We start from the raw sequence: 19,709 nt of genomic DNA, 5'->3' as shown, positions 1-19,709 counted from the left end.
GAACTTGCTGAGGGTGCAATTAATACTTAATTAATAATCAAAGTCCTTCTCCTCATGTAAGTATTCATAGATCATGATCACCTCCCCTCTTAACTTTCTCCTTATTAAACTAAACAGGTGGAGCTTTCTTAGTGTCTCAAAGTCGGGCAGGTTTTCCAAACCTCAAACCATTCATACATATCACTTTTCTGAACTCCTTCTGAACATCCTCTTTGGTGCCCATCAATGGTCTCACCAGTGCTATATACAGATGTGACAGCATCTCTCTGCTCCCACTCTCCTGTTTATACAGACAAGGATCTTGTTTGCTCTTAGTCATTCCACCACCCTCCCAGCTCACTCTCAGGTATCAGAGGGGTAGCCGTGTTAGTCTGGATCTGTAAAAGCAGCAGAGAGTCCTGTGGCACCTTACAGACTAACAGACATATTGGAACTTGAGCTTTTGTGGGTGAAGTAGTAATCACTTTCCAAAACAGCCCCCCACCTATAAGTGTGACCTACAACCTTAGTTGCTAGGTTTATGGCCTTGCATTTTGTTGTATTAAAACACATGTTGTTCAAATGAGCCCATCTAACCAGGCAACCCTGATCAGTCTGTACAACTGAACTGCCACCAATTTGTGGGTCATCAACAAACTTTACTGTGACAGATTGGCAAGACCCTGTAATGCCCGGAAAAACCTGTTCACATTAACAAAACTGTATTGAATTGAATTAAACCTGACAGAATTAGAGTTAATCCCTCTGGAGGCCAGTGCATTAAAAACACAACCGCAGCTGTGTTGTTGCAACACTGTATGAACCTGCTGTAGTGGAAGGGGGGATGCGAATGCACTTCTTCAGCTATCAGCTGTGGAAGCCACAGCCCCACCTTCCACCCCAGGGATAGGCAAATACTCCTTAAAACTGGCTTCTCCAGAGACCAACAGACAGAAAAGAGTTTTGGATAAATAGCAGAGTTTAAACTGGCTCAGGGCCTTCTTCCTAATCCAGGAAACAGGCAGGAGCCGCAGGACCCCGGGCCACAGAGAGTCCTGATCCTTAGAGTAGGACTGGAAGGACTGGGCCTTCTACGGCCCCATGAGAGTGGGTGCTGCTTCTGATCTGAAGCTGTGATGCACTGGTAGGTGGTAACCACAAGGAATCCCCGGGGCTGGGGCGGGGTGGGGTGTCAAAGGACTGCTCACCTCAGACTCCACGAACTCTGGTAAGCTCATTAACATGCATGTAGGCTCTTTTATGGTTTTTAATACATTTTCTCTGTAATGCTTTTCACCTTTACAATAAAACAAGTGCTGCCTCACAACATATCTCTGCAATAACCACACTGTTACCAGTCTCTGAGGAGAAAGCAAGCAGACTCTCTTTGCTGGGAGATAAACAGTGAAGGCAGGGACCGAGGCAGCCTGGGAGTACCTCAGCCAGAAGAGAGAGATGTGGGTCTCCCCCCAGAAAGGAAGCAACTGGGGAGTTGGAATCCAAGGGTGGGTGCCCTTGCTGAGCCCCGGAGGAGAAATACAGGTACAGTGGCCCCAGGAACGCAAGAGCTCAGCTCTGCTGCAGACCAGCGTTTGTGACCTGTGAGGATGCCTCAGTTCCCCCGTGGCCCCATCTCACACAGCTAAGGCGAGGAAAAGGCAAATGATTAGGCTCAGATGTGACAGTAACAAGGGCCACACAGGAAAGCAAGCGCGAGGTACACGTGGTAAATAGCAACCAGGACCCTGATCAGTAACAGTAATTCTCTGCCAACATTCCAACAGTCACTTTTAACCCTTGAGTAACTATGTATCTAAAAACATGTTGCAACTTAACAGCCATTGTCCAATCTATTCATAGCACAGAATCGCACACGTTTCAGATCTCAGGCTGTTCTGGTCATTAAGAGAGCATCTAACGAGTGTCAGACCCTAGACAAATTATAATCACATGGCACTTTATAAGAACAGTAATAACTAGCCTTACATTAGATTTTATCACCACAAACTGCCAAATTAAAAACAAGCCATTAATAAATACAGTAAACACTTGACACTGATACTCTAGGACAGTGGTTCTCAGCCAGGCACGTGTACCGCTGGGGGTACTCAGAGGTCTTCTAGGGGGTACATCAACTCATCTAAATATTTGTCTAGTTTTACAAGCTACATCAAAAGCACAAGCGAACTCAGTGCAAACTAAAATTTTGTACAGACAACGAGTTGTTTGTTCTGACCTATAGACCACACACTGAAATGTGAATACAATATTTATATTCCGATCAATTTATAATTATATGGTAAAAAATAAAACATAAGCAATTTGTCAGTCATAGCATGCTCCGATACTACTGTATTTCTCTGTCTGATTTTGTAAGCAAGTAGTTTTTAAATGAGGTGAAATCTGGGGGTACACATGACAAATCAGTCTCCTGAAAGGGGCGCATTCGTCTGGAAAGGGTGAGAACCACTGCACTAGGAGCTTTCCAGGGACCATTTTTCACCCCTGTAAAATGGAAATACTGGTGCAACCTTAACTTATAGTGGCACTACGACCCCACTCAGAACACAGTCTATCCTGCAGGTGTGTTCCCCTCCTCCTCTGTGCTCATGAGCAAGACAAGGAAAAAACAACCCCAAGAAGAGCTGCCTCCAGCCGAGGAGAGGAGAAGTTCAGAAGACCAAAGTCCACTGCCTACCGTGCCAATCTATCCACCAGACTGGGACATGCACCCAGAGGCCAAGACACCAGGGAGATAACGAGGGGGGGATGCACGTGGGGAGAATCTGGCAGGACTGACAGGTCTGTCCACTCCAGGGTGGCAGGGAGAAGAGCTGGGGGAGGCCCTGCCAGGCTCTCAGACAAACAAGGCAAGGCAAAGCGCCCAAGGATACTGACCAGGCAGGTGGCCTGTGGATAGCTCATTGAATTCCCTGAGGAGGAGAAAGGGACCAGTGATCGCAGTGCGCTGCGAAGGGGCATTGAAGTGCACAATGGCCACAGAAGGGAAGAACCACCTACCGCATGCCCAGGGCCAGGTATTTCACCACGTCGTAGGCAGAGACGTCCGAGGCTTTGTAGGGTTTCCTCTTCTCCGCAAACTCATGGGCCAGACAGATCCGCCAGCCAGATGATGGCACCTGGTGCCCATGGGCAGTGCCCTCAAACTGCTCCATCAGCTTGGCGCTGTCCGCCATTGCTGCCCCGTCTGCCCAAGCAGCTTCCTTGTCCCGTGTCTGGCTCAGGGTGCAGGTCGTCCACCCCCAGCGTCCAGCTCAGGGTGCAGTCCCCACCCTGGTGCCCGGCTCAGGGTGCGCTGCTCAGTGTGCTCAGCCCCGGCCCTGCCTGGCCCCCTTCCCCCAGAACAGAGCCCCGGGCAAGACACACACGGGGGTCAGTAACAGCTGCCGCCCCACACACCCCGCCCCAGGCCCTATCCAAAGCCCTGGCCGCCCTGGGGCAGAGCTCAGCGCTTCGCCCTCGCGGGCAGCACCTGCCTCTGCAGCGGGCTCAGCGAGCCCCGCCGGTGCCTGTCCGTCTGCAAACACCCCCGGTGCCTACCTACCTACCTGTCCGTCTGCAAACACCCCTGGTGCCTGCCTACCTACCTGTCCGTCTGTCACTTCTCCCCGGTTCCTGTCCGTCTGCAACACTCGGTGCCTGCCTACCTACCTGTCCGTCTGCAAACACCCCCGGTGCCTGCCTGCCTACCTGTCCGTCTGCAAACACCCCCGGTGCCTACCTACCTACCTGTCCGTCTGTCACTTCTCCCCGGTTCCTGTCCGTCTGCAACACTCGGTGCCTGCCTGCCTACCTGTCCGTCTGCAACCCTCAGTGCCTGCCTACCTACCTGTCCCTCTGCAAACACCCCCGGTGCCTGCCTACCTACCTGTCCGTCTGCAAACACCCCTGGTTCCTGTCCGTCTGCAAACACCCCCGGTGCCTGCTTACCTACCTGCCCGTCTGTCACTTCTCCCCGGTTCCTGTCCGTCTGCAACCCTCGGTGCCTGCCTACCTACCTGTCCGTCTGCAAACACCCCTGGTTCCTGTCCGTCTGCAAACACCCCCGGTGCCTGCTTACCTACCTGCCCGTCTGTCACCTCTCCCCGGTTCCTGTCCGTCTGCAAACCCCCCCCCACGGTGCCTGTCCGTCCGTCCGTCCGTCCGTCGGGAAGCGCCCCACGGGCTGGCTGGCTGGCTGCCCACCCCCGTAGCGGTCCGTCTGCAAACACCCCCCGCCGGGCGCTGACCGGCCTCACCCTGCGAGCTCGACGGGCACCGAAAGGCGGGACTGGAGGAAACCGGCCCGAAGCCCAACCGGCTCGGCCGGCGCGGCGGGGCGGGGCGGAGCGGAGATGGGACTGCGAACCCGGCCGAGCGGGGCCGAAGATTCCCGGACGGAGCCGAGCGGCGCCCGAGCCTTTCCGAGGGGAGCCGAACATTCCCGGACGGAGCCGAGCGGCGCCCGAGACTTTCCGAGGGGAGCCGAACATTCCCGGACGGAGCCGAGCGGCGCCCGAGCCTTTCCGAGGGAAGCCGAACATTCCCGGACGGAGCCGAGCGGCGCCCGAGCTTCTCCGGGCGGGCCGGGGTCGCTTTCTGCGCTGCGGAGGGTCCCGGTGTCACGCGGGTGAGTGAGCGGGGCCCGCGGGCGGGGCAGGGCTCGGGGCAGCCCCGCGGCAGGAAGCCCAAGTAGCAGTCTTGGCCGAAGGCCGCCCGGACGCCTGGGTCCCTCCCAGCCCGGCTGCCCGCGGGGTTCGGGTCTCTGCCCCCCCGAGGCGCGATGGGGGGGGTTCGGGTGTCGGGGTGGCGTGTGGGGGGGCTCAGGATCCCCCCCCGTCTGGGGCGGTGTGTGTGTTGGGGGGTTCGGGTCTCGGGGTGTGTGTGTGGTCGTGTCTCGAGGGGGGCTCAGGATCCCCCCCCGTCTGGGGCGGTGTGTGTGTTGGGGGGTTCGGGTCTCGGGGTGTGTGTGTGGTCGTGTCTCGAGGGGGGCTCAGGATCCCCCCCCGTCTGGGGCGGTGTGTGTGTTGGGGGGTTCGGGTCTCGGGGGGGCTCAGGATCCCCCCCGTCTGGGGCGGTGTGTGTGTTGGGGGGTTCGGGTCTCTGGGTGTGTGGGTGGTCGTGTCTCGGGGTGGGGTGTGGGGGGGCTCAGGATCCGCCCCCACCGGGGCATGGTATGTGTGGGGGTTTGGGTCTCTGCTCCCCCCGCCCATGTGTCCGTTCAGCCGGGGTCTGTGGCGTGTTGCAGGTACAGGCGGCGCCAGCCGGAGCCATGATCGAGGTTCTGGCCCAGCTGAGCCGTGGGCCCGTCTTCCTGGCTGGAGAGATGCTGGAATGTGGGATCGTCTTCACCAACCCGCTCTCCGCCACCTCCACCTCCGCCAGCAGGTACCAGCTGCCCTGGAACCCCCTCCCCCAGCACAGACAGGGTCCCCCCGCAGCCCCGTGGAGGTGGGTGCCAGCCTGGCCAGGGCAGGGACTGGCCTCCAGAGCAGAGAGGAGGCCAGGGTGGGGTCCTGGGAGAAGGGGGCACGAGGGGATGCTGTGGCCTTGTCACTTTACAGCCTTCTTCACCCCACAGGGCCCCACTGCTCAGGCACCACTGAACTGGGACTTAGTAACCAGGCCTGCAGGGTCAGGTCAGTTTGGCCAAAGGGAATAAACTAGGCAAAGGATCTGACTGTGGGTGAGATGAAGCCTCCGCCGCCGCCACCACCACCACCACCCCCCTCCCCCCAGTCTGGAGTGACTGAAATGACACACGAGGTACAGAGGAAGAATGAAGCTAAACTGGCTTTTAATCCTGAAGGGCTGGTTCCCCCCGGGTGGACCGGTCACTGAGAGCAGAATAGTTACTTACTGGAGCACCCAGGGGCTCCGCTTGGCATCAGGACATCTTTCTGCTGAGCACTGCACAGACATACAGCCAGAGTCCTGCCCCCAGCGGCCTCACACACCACCATAAGAGCCGTGGATGAAGGGCCAGGGAGGAGGTAACACTTGGACACATACAGTTTGCATGTACATAACTGCCCCACAGCCGTGGTAGGAGTGTTAATTTTTCTGAGTAAATTCATCCCAAATTTGTCACAGTTGAATGCTCTGCGCAAATTTCCACCTAGAGACGTGGCCACAAGTGTCGAGAGAAAAGTTTTTGGCAGTTGAAATGTGTAACTGTCAGAAGCACCTGTTCCGAAATACTCTCGGATTAACAAAGGGCTGAGGTCTCGGGTGATGCAAGCTCCTGGTTTTGGTGCTGACCTCCTGCAAGATGATTCCCCCAAAGCAAGGGTGAAAGCACAACTTAGCAGAACTATGCTCACATTGAAAAAGAAACACTGGCAGTTGTTTGGTTGTGTGCCACGGCATTCAGAGAAGCGGGTGGAAAGTTGGGAATCATTCAGAAAGGAATAGTTAATAAGACTGAAAATATCATATTGTCTCTATATAAATCCATGGTATGCCCACACCTTGAATACTGCGTGCAGATGTGGTTGCTCTATGTCAAAGAAGATGTACTATATTGAAATTGGAAAAGGTACAGAAAAGATAAATAAAAATGATTAGGGGTACGGAACAGCTTCCATATGAGGAGAGATTAATAAAATGGGGGCAGGGGATATGACAGAGATCTATAAAATTGTGAGTGGGGTATAGAGAAAGTAAATCAGGAAGTGTTATTTACTCCTTCTCATAACACAAGAACTATGAGTCACCAACTGAAATTAATAGGCAGCAGGTTTAAACAAACGCAGAGTCATCTTGTGGAACTCTTTGCCAGAGGATGTTGTGAAGGCCAACACTATAGCAGGGTTCAAAAAAGAACTAGGTAAGTTCATGGAGGACGGGTCCATCAATGGCTGTTAGCCAGGATGGGCAGGGATGGTGTCCCTAGCCTCTATTTGCCAGGAGCTGGGAGTGGGCGACAGGGGAGGGATCACTTGATGATTCCCTGTTCTGTTCATTCCCTCTGGGGCACCTGGCATTGCCCACTGTCAGAAGACAGGATACTGGGCTAGATGGACCTTTGGTCTGACCTAGTGTGGCTGCTCTTATGTTCGGATATGCACTATTTAATTAATATATTGATGGACAGAAATTGGTCAGTTTAGAAACAGACCATAAAGTGTTGGAAGACACAATACAGAAAACATTGTACAAAGCATCACTTAGAATTCAGAAAAGGATCATGAAATTACAAGAGTAACCATCACATGTGAGACATGTCTTAGTAGAAGCTTCTTACAGCAAACATGCTTTCAAGAGGGCCTGTGAATAGTGGAAGACTTGCAAGAAGAAGAATGTGAAGTAAATGTGACTCAAGTACAACCCATTCCAAAGCAAAATCTAACCAGCTGTGGTAAGAATCACATAGTGACCACCCAGACAAGAACTTGAGACAGTTATTCGAGAGCGATGGTTGGCAGAAAGGCCGAGCCACCTCTCAGAATAAAAACATTTTAAAATGAATTTGCTGCATACGGAGATTCTGTGCAAAGAACATTGTTCGTGGTCTACTCAACATGCCGGAGAAATACCAGGTGTAATTCATGGTGCCCATTGACATATCAAGATGTGTGAGAGCAGAGTCTAGATGTCCTGTCTAGCCAGGCATAAATGCTGCTCCTGAAGATAAAGGATCTAAGTCTGGAAATCTGCAGTAAATAAAGGAAACAAAATGCTGAAGATCCTTAAAATAGCATCCATTTCCTGAATGCCCTTGAGATTGAAGTCCAGAACCTCCATGGTAACATTCTCTGAAATGCTTCCAGCTTCACGCACAGGGCCAGTTAGACCGGCAGAACTGCAGGGTCTCAACATGTGGATGAGACAAAGGTGTAGGGAGGAGGGATTTAGATTTATTAGGAACTGGGGAAACTTTTGGGTAAGGGAGAGCCTAAAAAGGAAGGATGGACTCCTCCTAAACCAAAATGGAACCAGATTGCTGGCACTAAAAATTAAAAAGGTTGTAGAACAGTTTTTAAACTAAGGGCTGGGGGAAGCTGACAGGTGTGGAGGAGCATGTGCTTTGGACAAAGACATCCCTTAGGGGAGGATCTATTAATGGAGATTCTCTATGTCCTAGTAAGGAGGAGAGGATGGACGTTGATAAAATACAACTAGGATCTGATGAGAAACAGTCAAATGAAAAAAAGCCCCATTCAATTACATCATGTAATGGCAGACAGCTAAAAAGTGACAAGTTTTGAAAGTGCTTATATACAAAGACTAGAAGTTTAAATCATAAGGTGGGTGAAGTAGAGTGCCTCGTATTAAACGAGGATATTGATATAACAGGCATCACAGAAACATGGTGGAATGAAGATAATCAATGGGACACAGTAATACCAGGGTACAAAATATATCATAAGGACAGAACAGTCGTGCTGGTGGGGGAGTGGCACTATATGTGAAAGAAAGCGTAGAATCAAATGAAGTAAAAATCTTAAATGAACCAAACTACCATAGAATCTCTATGGGTAGTAATTCCACACTCTAAGACTATAGCAGTAGGGATATATTACCGCCTACCTGACCAGGATGGTGATAGTTACTGGGAAATGCTCAGGGAGATTAGAGAGGCTATTAAAATAAACTCAATAATAACGGGGGATTTTAACTATCCCCATATTGACTGGGTACATGTCACCTCAGGACAGGATGCAGAGATAAAGTTTCTTGACACCTTAAATGACTGCTTCTTGGAGTAGCTAGTCCTGAAACCCACAAGAGAAGAGGCAATTCTTGATTTAGTCCTAAGTGGAGCAAAAGATCTAGTCCAAGAGGTGAATATAACTGGACTGCTTGGTAATAGTGACCATAATATAATTAGATTTCATATCCCTGTGCAAGGGAAAACACCACAGCAGCCCAACACTGTAGCATTTAATTTCAGAAAGAGGGCCTACACAAAAATGAGGAAGTTAATTAAACAGAAATTAAAAGGTACAGCACCAAAATTAAAATCCCTGAAAGCTGAATGGAAAGTTTTTAAAGACACCATAATAGAGGCTCAACTTAAATGTATACCCCAAATTAAAAAACATAGGAAGAGAACCTAAAAAATGCCACCGTGACTAAACGACAAAGTAAAAGGAGCATAAACTCTGGCAAATGAAGTTTAAAAATATAATTAGGAAGGCCAAAAAAGAATTTGAAGGACAGCTATCCAAAGACTCAATAAGTAATTGCAAAAAACCTTCTAAGTACATCAGAAGCAGGAAGCCTGCTAAACAACCAGTGGGGCCACTGGACGATCGAGGTGCTAAAGGAGCACTCAAGGACGATAAGGCCATTGCAGAGAAACTAAATGATTCTTTGCATCGGTCTTCACGATTGAGAATGTGAGGGAGATTCCCAAACCTGAACCATTCTTTTTAGGTGACAAATCTGAGGAAATGTCCCAGATTGAGGTGTCATTAGAGGAGGTGTTAGAACAAATGATAAACTAAACAGTAATAAGTCATCAGGACCAGATGGCATTCACCCCACAGTTCTGAAGGAACTCCAATGTGAAATTGCAAAACTACTAACTGTAGTTTGTAACCTATTATTTAAATCAGCTTCTGGACCAAATGACTGGAGGTTAGCTAATGTGATGGCAATTTTTAAAAAGGACTCTGGAGGTGATTCTGGCAATTATAGGCCAGTAAGCCTGACTTCAATACTCTGCAAACTGATTGAAACTATAGTAAAGAACAAAATTGTCAGACATATAGATTAACGTAATTTGTTGAGGAAGAGTCAATATGTTTTTTTTAAAGGGGAATCATGCCTCACCAATCTACTAGAATTATTTGAGGGGGTCAACAAGCATGTGGACAAGGGGGATCCAGTGCATATAGTGTACTTGGACTTTCAGAAAGCCTTTGACAAGGTCCCTCGCCAAAGGCTCTTATGCAAAGTAAGCAGTCATGGGATAAGAGGGAAGATCTTCTCAGGGATGAGTAACTGGTTAAAAGGCAGGGAACAAAGGGTAGGAATAAATGATCAATTTTCAGAATGGAGAGAGGTAAATAGTGGTGTCCCCCAGGGATCTCTTCTGGGATCAGTCTTATTCAACATATTCATATTCATAAATGATCTGGAAAAAGGGGTAAACAATGAGGTGGAAAAATCTGCAGATGATACAAAACTACTCAAGATAATTAAGTCCCAGGCAGACTGCGAAGAGCTACAAAAGGATCTCTCAAAACTGGGTGACTGGGCAACAAAATGGCAGATGAAATTCAGTGTTGATAAATGCAAAGTAATGCACGTTGGAAAACGTAATCCCAACTCTACATATAAAATGATGGGATCTAAATTTGCTGTTACCTCTCAAGAAAAAGATTTTGGAGTCATTGTGGATAGTTCTCTGAAACATCCACTCAGTGTGCAGCGTCCAGCAAAAAAAGCAAACAGAATGCTGGGAATCATTAAGAAAGGGATAGATAATAGGACAGAAAATATCATATTGCCTCTGTGTAAATCCCTGGTACACCCACATCTTGAATACTGCGTGCAGATGTGGTCGCCCCATCTCAAAAAAAAGATGTGTGAGTATTGGAAAAAGTTTAGAAAAGGGCAACAAAAATGATTAAGGGTATGGAATGGCTGTCATATGAGGAGAGATTAATAAGACTGGGACTTTTCAGCTTGGGAAAGAGATGACTAAGGGGGAGATATGATAGAGGTCTATAAAATCATGACTGGTGTGGAGAAAGTGAGTAGGGAAGTGTTATTTACTCCTCCTCATAACACAACTACTAGGGGTCACCCAATGAAATTAATAGGCAGCAGATTTAAAACAAACAAAAGAAAGTTTTTTTTCTTGCAACGCACAGTCAACCTGTGGAACTCCTTGCCAGAGGATGCTGTGAAGGCCAAGATTATAACAGGGTTCAAAAAAGAACTAGATAAGATGGAGGATGGGTCCATCAGTGGCTATTAGCAGGCTGGGCAGAGATGGTGTCCCGAGCCTGTTTGGCAGGAGCTGGGAATGGGATACAGGGGCTGGATCACTCGATTTTTACCTGTTCTGTTCATTCCCTCTGGGGCTCCTGGCTTGGCCACTGTCGACAGACAAGATAGTGGGCTAGATGGACTTTTGGTCTGACCCACTATGGCCGTTCTTATGGTCCAAGGTTGGCACTAATCTCTCTGAATGAAGCAGGAAAGAGATTGCCACTTAATGGTGAACTGCCACTCTCATTTTCTCTAAATGGGGCTGGTACTGCAGGGTAAATCCTAGAGATGCCAGGTGAAATAATAAGAGTGAATAGCTCATATCACGGATCCACTGGATCAGTGCTACAGCCCTGCCTTTGGAGCGGTCTTTAAGAGGAGCCCCCTCAGTGTGCCAGACCCCCTAAGGGTCTCATTCTTCCTCCATGGTCAGCCAAGCAGCTTCACCGCCTCCTCAGACTGGACCTCTGGGCCTACAGCCCCTCTACTTCACCCCATGAGTTCTGCTCAGTGAGTCCCACTGAGGGGAGACCTGTCCACTCCACAGGGATTAATGCACCTCGCCCAGCATCTGCAGCGACACTCACCCAGCGCTGCCAGAACAGTCGGGTGACTGGGTCTGTCCGTCACCTGGACACAGCACAGGGAGCCCTTAGGGAAGCCCAGAGAACTGACAGTTGGAGCATCGTCCAGTCTGGCCAACCCAGAGCCCAGCCACGCTGTAGGGAATCCATTTTCTTTGATCTCCTTTGTCAGACTCCAGGTGAGAGTCCTGGCTCCTCCCAGCTGCCAGTTCTGATCTCCCACCTCCTTCCTCCCCAGTCTTTTGTTCTCCAGCTGGGGAATGGTGCTCAGCCTCCCTGCTGAGAGGTGGGGAAATCCTGATTCCCCTGGGGCTTTGGTTGCTTGGTGTCAATATCCCAGCGATTGGATTTGTCTTTATCTTTTCAAATGCTCCACTGATATGGGGACTGGGCCCAGACAGCTTGGTGATACCCCCGCCTGTGTCGTCCCCCGCCCCCGCCTGCTCTGAGAGCAAACAGTCCCTTCCAACCCACAAGGTAACAATGCAGCACAATGGAGCTGAGGCACAACGAGGACTCATTAAAATGTTACAGAATATTCCCACTTGGTCACAGCTTACAGTTCACAAATGGCTCATTGTGCCTGTTCTGCTTGATAGAGCGATTCAAGAATGCTATGCACAGTCAGCTGGGTCAGCAGAAAAGCTAGTGCAAATGACAAGGACCTTGATTAAGAGGTAGAAAGCTCTGGTGAGTCAAGGGAGCCGGACCTAGCAGACTATTCCAGCATTCGCAGTGCCTGTTAGCATCACCAGCACACCAGTTAGAGACTTGTGGACGGAAGGACAGAAACCTTAATTCCCTCATCTCCTAAGCGTCTTGAGCCAAAGACTGCCACCCTCAAGTCCAGGAGAGCCTCAGCGTTATGACTCCTCGGGAATGGAGGTGGTTCATAACTCTAAATGTTCGTAACTCGGGACAAAAGATTCTGGTTCTTTCAAAAGTTTACAACTGAACATTGACTTAATACAGCTTTAAAACTTTACTGTGCAGAAGGAAAATGCTGCTTTTAAGCATCTGAATATAAAGGAAACAAACACAGAAACAGTTTCCTTAGTTATCAAATCTTTTTTCAAACTTTCCCTTTATTTTTCAGTAGTTTATATTTAACACAGTACTGTGCTGGATTCGCTTTCTTTCTGTCTTTCTTTCTGTCTCTGCTGCTGCCTGATTGTCTACTTCTGGTTCCAGATGAGGTGTGTGGTTGACTGGCCAGTTCATACTGTGGGATTTGTAACACTGAGGTTCTGCTGTACTTACAAAGAGCTATGGGCCAAGCAACTAAAACAGAAGAAATACTATGATAAAAATGTCAAAGCAAGGCAGTTACCCCCATTGCAAGTGGGAGAGAATGTTAGACACTCAGGAGATATTGGCTTGCAGGGCCAGCTTTAAGCCGATTCACCTGATTCCCCGGAATTAGGCCCCACGCCAAAGAGGGGCCCCGCTCCGAGGGTCTTCAGTGGCATTTCGGCCGCGAGGGGGTCCTTCGGTGCCGCGGAAAACCCAGAGCAGACCCCCCACCGCCGAAGTGCTGCCGAAGCCCCAGACCGCTGCCGAGTAGTCCAGTTGGGCCCCGCGGATCATAAAACTGGCCCTGCTGGCTAGCAGCCTGCTGAGGCAACAGCTGTACCATCCATGCCAAAGCTGTGTGTCAGAACTTAGACTCTCCCCCAGGGTCAGTTGTGCAAAAGCAATGGAGGATATCTAACCAAAGCAAAGACAGCTCTCAGGCTTTGTTCCTTAAGGATCTCTAGGTCTCTGTTTGCCAGAAGCTGGTAATGAGTGACAGGGAATGGATCACTTGCTGATTCCCTGCTCTGTTCATTCCCTCTGGGGCACCTGGCACTGGCCACTGTTGGCGGACAGGACGCTGGGCTGGATGGACCTTTGGTCTGACCCGGTCTGGCTGTTCTTGTGTAAGGCTCCTCAAAGCCCTGAGTGTAGTGGTTGTGCTACTTCTCCGTCCAGCCACTTTCCAGGAAAAGCGGGCCTGGGTGGCGGATCCACCTCCGCATCCTGTCAGTCACTGCAGATGGCAGTGTTTTGAGAACAAGAAATGACCATGTGCTCGAAACTCATAAACTTTAAGGTCAGAAGGCACCATTATGATCATCTAGTCTGACCTCCTGCACAAAGCAGGCCACAGAATCTCACCCATCCACTCCTGTAACAAACCCCTAACCTATGTCTGAGTTAGTGAAGTCTTCAAATTGTGGTTTGAAGACCTCAAGCTGCAGAGAATCCACCAGCAAGTGACCTGTGCCCCACGCTGCAGGGGAAGGTGAAAAACCTCCAGGGCCTCTGCCAATCTGCCCTGGAGGAAAATTCCTTCCCAACCCCAAGTATGGCGATCAACTAAACCCTGAGCATGTGGGCAAGACTCACCAGCCAGCACCCAGGAAAGAATTCTCTGCAGTAACTCAGATCCCATCCCATCTAACATCTCATCACAGACCACTGGGCATACTTACCTGCTGATAATTTGGCAACTGATCTTTGATTAATTGCCAAAATTAGGCTATCCCATCATACCATCCCCTCCATAAACTTATCAAGCTTAGTCTTAAAGCCCGATATGTCTTTTGCCCCCACTACTCCCCTTGGAAGGCTGTTCCAGAACTTCACTCCTCTGATGGTTAGAAACCTTCATCTAAGTTCAAGTCTAAACTTCATAGTGTCCAGTTTATATCCATTTGTTCTTGTGTTCACATTGGTACTAAGCTTAAATAATTTATCTCCCTCCCTAATATTAATCCCTCTGATATATTTGTAAAGAGCCATCATATCCCCCCTCAGCCTTCTTTTGGTTAGGCTAAACAAGCCAAGCTCCTCGTAGGTTCAGGGCAGTCGTTACTGCTGGGTGGTCGGTATCTTGACCTCTGTCCCTGATGTGTCTCTTTGTGTCCCTTTGCTTCCCTTGTCAGTTTTCTACAACTCCTACTTTCTGATTTATATTCATTACTATCAACTTTCCCTTTCTTATATTTGTAATATATTACTATTTAATTGTTATAGCTGTCCTTAACTTCCTCTCTAAAGCAGGTCAGTTTTTTAATCAGCATGGTCTTCTTCCTCAGTTATGGGAAGCTTTGGGGCCCTCTAGTAAGGTGTTCTTAAAAGATCCCCAATTATCAGTCACATTTTTCTGATTCAATTCTTCGCAATAGCTGATTTAACTTATAATTGTTTTCAGCTTTGTGAAATTGGCCCTGTTAAAAGACCAAGGTTATATATTATAGGTCTGGACTTTATTCTGCTTGCACATTATAAATGTAATCAAGTCATGATGACTTGTATCTAAGCTACTATTAACTTTTAGTTCTGCGATCAGTTGCTCGTTATCTGTTAGGACAAAGTCTAATGAAGAATTCCCTCAGCAGCAGCGCCTGGATTAAGGGGGCTGTAGTGTGGGGGTCTGCTGGGCAGAGCTGTGGCAGAATCCTATGGCATGAGGAGAGGCATCTCCCAAACCATTTGGGGTTTATATGTTAGGTGCTTTCCTGTGCCTGGGCTCAGCACCCACAGCTGGACAAGTGCAGCGAGTGGGGTTCCGGGGCATGTGATGTCATGAGGAGCAGAATGATTCCCCTTGTGTCCTCCCCTCTGGGTGTGTTGCCTGCCTTGGTGCCTGCTGAGCTGTGTCCTCCCATGTCTCACTGCTTGTCTCTTCTCCTCTGCACCCAGTGAGATGCTGGCGTGGGCCAGCGCCCAGATTCACTGCCAGTTTCATTCCAGCGAGAGCCGGGTGGCGTTGCCTCCCTCGGATGACAGCAAGCATGATGTGCAGGCTGCGAACGAGACAGTGTTTGTCCCCAACAGAGGTGTGTGCTGGCCTGGCCTCTGTTATGCCAGGCCTCGGTGGTGGGGGGGGAGAGGAGGTGTCCGTGTGAGGGGATGTGGCAGGGACTCGGAGTAAGAGACTGAGGAGAGAGCAAACGATGGCTGATACTGAGAGAGCTTGGGGGGCTGCTCTGTAGCATGCCGAGAGTCAGGGCAGAGAATCCATACTTCCCACCTTGTATCATCACCCCACAGAGCTTCTGCTGCAGGTGCCTTCGGCCCCAAACAGTGAGACTCGGAAAAGCAGTGACCCCAGCTAGGATTAAACTCTCAGAGCTGTCAGGCCTGTGGCTCCAGGGCAGATCACCTCCCTGGGCAAGGATGCCTCCTGCACTGCACGCTATCTGGGAGGGACCTAGCAGGGAAGGGGGACACTGGGCTGGTTGCGCCTGGTGCTCTGGTCCTGTGCAGCAGTTGTTGTTCTTTACCTTTCAGGAGAGCGAGGTCAGTGCATCCTGTCCACACCTCCAAAGATTCTCTTTTGTGACTTGCGCCTGGATCCCGGAGAGTCAAAATCCTGTAAGGACTAGCTGTAACTCATTTTATTCCTCAGCCTTCCTGATTTTGTCCCTGGAAGCTTGTGCTGCTCTTTGTACCCCTCCTTAGCAATTCACCCACGTTCCCATTTCCTGTAGGATATCTTTCTGAGTTTCAAGTCATTAAAGAACTGCCGATGAAGCTATATTGGCCTCTTACTATTCTTCTACGTTTCTTTCACATTGGGCTAATTGGCAGTTGTGCATTTACTGTTGTCTCCGTGAGGAACTGCCAGCTGTCCTGAACTCCTTTGTTTTCTTCCCATGGACCTTACCTACCAGTTCTCTGGGTCGGCTTTTGTGAAATTCATTGTGCTGCTCTCGCTCCTTCCTTTCCTTAGAACCATGAAATCATCATGTCCTGGTCCCTTTCTCCCAGTTGCTTTCCACCTTCAGACTCACAGCCAGTTCCTCCCTGTGGTCAGAATGAAGTCTAAAATGGCTGTCCCCCTGGGTACGCCCTCCGCTCTCTGACACAAAAAGTTGTCTCCAGTGCATTCCAAGAGCTTCCTGGGAATGTTGGGGTTTGCTGTGTTAATTTTCCCACAGATGTCTGGGTAGTTAGTCCCCCGTTACCACCAATTCACCGAATCCCACTATGCGTCAGTTCCCCATCTGTGAAATGGGGGTGATAGTCCATCCCTGTCTCCCAGGTGGGGGCGCTGTAAGGGTAATTCCGTCACGCTTGAGAGGCTCAGGTGTTCTGTGAGGAGAGACTATGGCCGTGTTCCAGGGAGTATAGGCAAAGCTGGCAGTGGCACCCACAGTTAAGATTGCTCAGCTCTTTCCATTGTAAGACCCATGGCAGGGGCGGCTCTGTCTTTTGCGGCCCCAAGCACGGCAGTCATGGGCCTTCAGCAGTGTTTCTGCGGGAGGCCCACTGGTCACGCGGATTTGGCGGCATTTCTGCGGGTGATCTGCCGGTCCCGCGCCTTCGGCATGCCCGCCACCGAATTGCTGCCAAAACTGCGGGACCGGCGGAGCCCCACAGAAATGCCGCCGAAGGCTGCCTGACTGCCGCCCTCAGAGCTACTGGCAGCCCGCCCCCGAGGGCTTAACGCCCCAGGCTGCGCTGGTGCCTGGAGCCGCCCTGACCGACTGACAGTGAGCCCTGCCCCTCTTGTTTCAGACTCATACTGCGAGACGCTGCCTGTGGACGGGCCGCCCTCCTTCAGGGGGCAGTCGGTGAAGTACGTGTACAAGCTGACCATCGGCTGCCAGCGGGTGAACTCTCCCATCAAGCTGCTACGCGTGCCCTTCAGGGTGCTGGTGCTGCACGGTAAGGCCCGCTGTGGCCCTCTCCCGGCAGGGCGCGCCCAGCCCACTGCCAGGCTGTGACCCTTGCTGCGCTCTCTCCCCAGGGCTCAAAGATTATCAGTTCCCCCAGGACGAAGTGGTTGCCCCCTCGAACCCCTTCCTGGAGGAGGAGGAGGGGGTGAAGAAAGACTCCCGGCTGGCGGACCTGGCCACAGAGCTGCTGATGGCAGCCACCTCCCGGCGCAGCCTGCGTAGGTTGTTCCCCACCTGATCTTACTGTCCCCCCTGCCCCTTCCGGCGTGCGTCTGGTCTGTGCGATCTCTGCCCTGCCCCCAGCCGATGTGTGCACTGCAGCCCATTCATCTGCCATTCCCAGCTCCCTGGATTCCTTAGCGGCGGCTCTGCACATCTTTCTTACCAGCCAATCCAGCAGCCTCACTGCGTGCCCAAAGCCCTGACGTTCTGACAGTTCACCCACGCTGCCCTGCCTGCGTAAAGGCCCTAACAGATGAAAGCATCTCTGTCCATAGCCAGCCAGGGCCCCTTTGTAACCAGCATGTGCAGTGCGTGTGCTGAGGGGTCCCCAAATGCTCCCCGGGAGCTGTCCTTGCGGGGAGTCCTGTCCTGCAGCCACACTCCTGGGCTGTGGCTTCGTTCCAGGCAGGGAGTCGCTGCAGCCCTGGCTCATCTGCCTGTCTCGGTCTCCACAGACATGTATAATATCAGCAACACCCGGGGCAAGGTGGGCAAGTTCGGGATCTTTAAGACTGTCTATAAGATTGGAGAAGACATCCTCGGGACCTTTAACTTCTCGGAAGGGGACATCCCCTGTCTGCAGGTGAGCGTGGCTCCTGCTTCCCGGCCAGGCAGCCCGTCCCATTGTCTAGCCAGAGGTGGATGTGGGCAGAGGGGCTAGCAGCAGTGGTGCAGACACTGGGCTGTTTTGGGTGCTTCTGGGCAGTCCAGGGCCCTGCCTTGTGCTTCCTGGTGGGTTGGGTTGGGGGGAGGGGGGGCTGCGAGTTATTCAGAGCAAACACCCCCCCCCCCCCGAGCCTTCTGCACAGCTCTCAGCTGGGATCCCGCAGTGGTGTCTGAAAGCCAGGGCTCTGCCCTCCCTCATGTGTGTGCCCTGCTCCCCAGTACTCAGTGAGCCTGCAGACAGAGGAGAGTATCCAGGAGGAGTTCCAGCGGCGGCACGGGCAGCCCGTCTCCTACAGCACACATGCCCGCCACCAGGAATCCTGTCTGCATACGGCCAGGAGCAGCTTCAGCCTCCCCGTCCCGCTGAGCTCCACGCCTGGCTTCACCACCAACATTGGTGAGTGCCTGAGGAGGGAGCTGCTGGCACTCACTGGGGGGTGGGCGTCGCCCCACTGCCATCCCTGAAGGCTCCTGCCCCTGCCAGCTCAGACTCCTGCTCTGCCCTGTGCTGGCATAGCCCCGTCAGAGCCGGGCGCCAGAGAGGAGGCAGCTGTGCCAGGGAGTCGCTGCCCTCCTCCTAGAAAGGGGGATCCCTTCACCAAGCTGGCCAGTGCTAATGTGGCTATGGAGCGGGGACCCCCTGCCATCCAGGTGCTGTTGCACTCGCAGCCTCTGATCCTCCTTTCACCCGCAGTGTCTCTGAAGTGGAGGCTGCACTTTGAGTTCGTGACCTCTCGAAAGTTGGGGGAGGCCCACACGGTCCCTGAGAACCAGTCGGAAACCATCACCTGGACTGGGGTGGAGCAAATCGAAGTGGATACCTTCAGCTGGGACCTGCCCATCAAAGTCCTGCCGACCAATCCCGTCCTGGCCTCCTATGTGTCCCAGTTCTCCAGCACAAACTCCATCACTATCTGAGCTGGGGCAGGACCTAGGTGGGAGGCTGGGGCGCCAGTCACACCACCCACTGGGGACAGCAGCTGCCAAGTGGCGGGACACAGGCCCACTCTGAGCCCTGCACCAGGCCCTGTGCCAGCTGTGCGGCCCTGCCTGTGTGAGAGACACCACTCGGTGCCCAGCACTAGCTGGCTTCTTCCTGAGCTGCATCTCTCTGCATCGGGAGCCAGGCTCCTGGTCACCTGGGCGTGCACAGGAACCCCAGTGCTCTCTGTCAGGGGCGGCCTGGCTGCTTTCTCCCCAATGTGGGGCCTCGTGCCCAGCCCAGGGAAGGGAGAAGGTCGCCCTTCCAGTGACTACCTGCGCCAGTCTCCTGGGAAGCCCACGCTCATTCCCGCTGGGATCTCCCCCCTCATCTCCAGCTGACACATGTCCAGTGCCCCTGCCCCCAGCTGGGAGCGACAACCCTCCAGCCTGTGACTGCCCTGGGACGTGTCCATCCCACGTGGGAACTGCAGTCTCGTCTGGTAGAGTCAGCCCTGCAACAGCCCCCTGCCTGGGACAACCCCAGCAGAGGGAGACCCCCTCCCACAAGACAGGCAGCAGCTTCACTCCAGCACTGTGCTCCAAGTGCTGGATTGACTGGGGCCAGGCCCGACCCCTCCAGGCTCCTGAGTTCTTTCCTCGGCAGCCCGATAAAGTGTCTGCTCTGTGTGCAAAGTAATAAACACCTGAGTGCCCAGCC

General features: G+C 51.8%; 2 protein-coding genes across 3 annotated transcripts in view; one reads left to right on the top strand and one right to left on the bottom strand.

The window, feature by feature from the left end:
• Positions 1 to 4,313, bottom strand: part of GBA2 (glucosylceramidase beta 2) — a 57,277-nt gene extending 52,964 nt beyond the window's left edge. The window contains 1 exon segment of the mRNA XM_030565821.1: positions 3,001 to 4,313. Coding sequence (XP_030421681.1) covers positions 3,001 to 3,176 — 176 coding nt within the window. The 5' untranslated portion in view covers positions 3,177 to 4,313.
• A 207-nt stretch (positions 4,314 to 4,520) lies between these two features.
• On the top strand, positions 4,521 to 19,709 carry RGP1 (RGP1 homolog, RAB6A GEF complex partner 1). Of its 2 annotated transcripts, none has more exons than XM_030565820.1 (9): positions 4,521 to 4,609; positions 5,228 to 5,367; positions 15,198 to 15,334; positions 15,789 to 15,872; positions 17,019 to 17,168; positions 17,251 to 17,397; positions 17,857 to 17,984; positions 18,287 to 18,464; positions 18,762 to 19,709. In XM_030565820.1, the coding sequence occupies exons 2-9, from the start codon at positions 5,252 to 5,254 to the stop codon at positions 18,983 to 18,985; spliced, it is 1,164 nt and encodes a 387-aa protein (XP_030421680.1). In that variant the 5' UTR covers positions 4,521 to 4,609; positions 5,228 to 5,251; the 3' UTR covers positions 18,986 to 19,709. The 2 variants fall into 2 exon arrangements, with proteins under 2 accessions (XP_030421680.1, XP_030421679.1); XM_030565819.1 differs by having other exon boundaries at positions 17,251 to 17,401; positions 17,807 to 17,984.

Source organism: Gopherus evgoodei, chromosome 6 (assembly GCF_007399415.2).
Source record: "Gopherus evgoodei ecotype Sinaloan lineage chromosome 6, rGopEvg1_v1.p, whole genome shotgun sequence".
Classification (NCBI taxonomy): Eukaryota; Metazoa; Chordata; order Testudines; family Testudinidae; genus Gopherus; species Gopherus evgoodei.
The sequence above is the reverse complement of the archived record's forward strand: the minus strand, read 5'-3'. Positions and strand labels throughout refer to the sequence as shown.

What these genes read in the sequence shown, in the direction of transcription:
- RGP1 (XM_030565819.1), top strand. Translation starts at nt 5,252, where the DNA reads ATGATCGAGGTTCTGGCCCAGCTGAGCCGTGGGCCCGTCTTCCTGGCT. An exon ending in TCCCGGCGCAGCCTGCGTAG is followed by an intron (nt 17,402 to 17,806) that starts GTTGTTCCCCAC and finishes GCTTCGTTCCAG; the next exon opens with GCAGGGAGTCGCTGCAGCCC. An exon ending in GGGACATCCCCTGTCTGCAG is followed by an intron (nt 17,985 to 18,286) that starts GTGAGCGTGGCT and finishes CCTGCTCCCCAG; the next exon opens with TACTCAGTGAGCCTGCAGAC.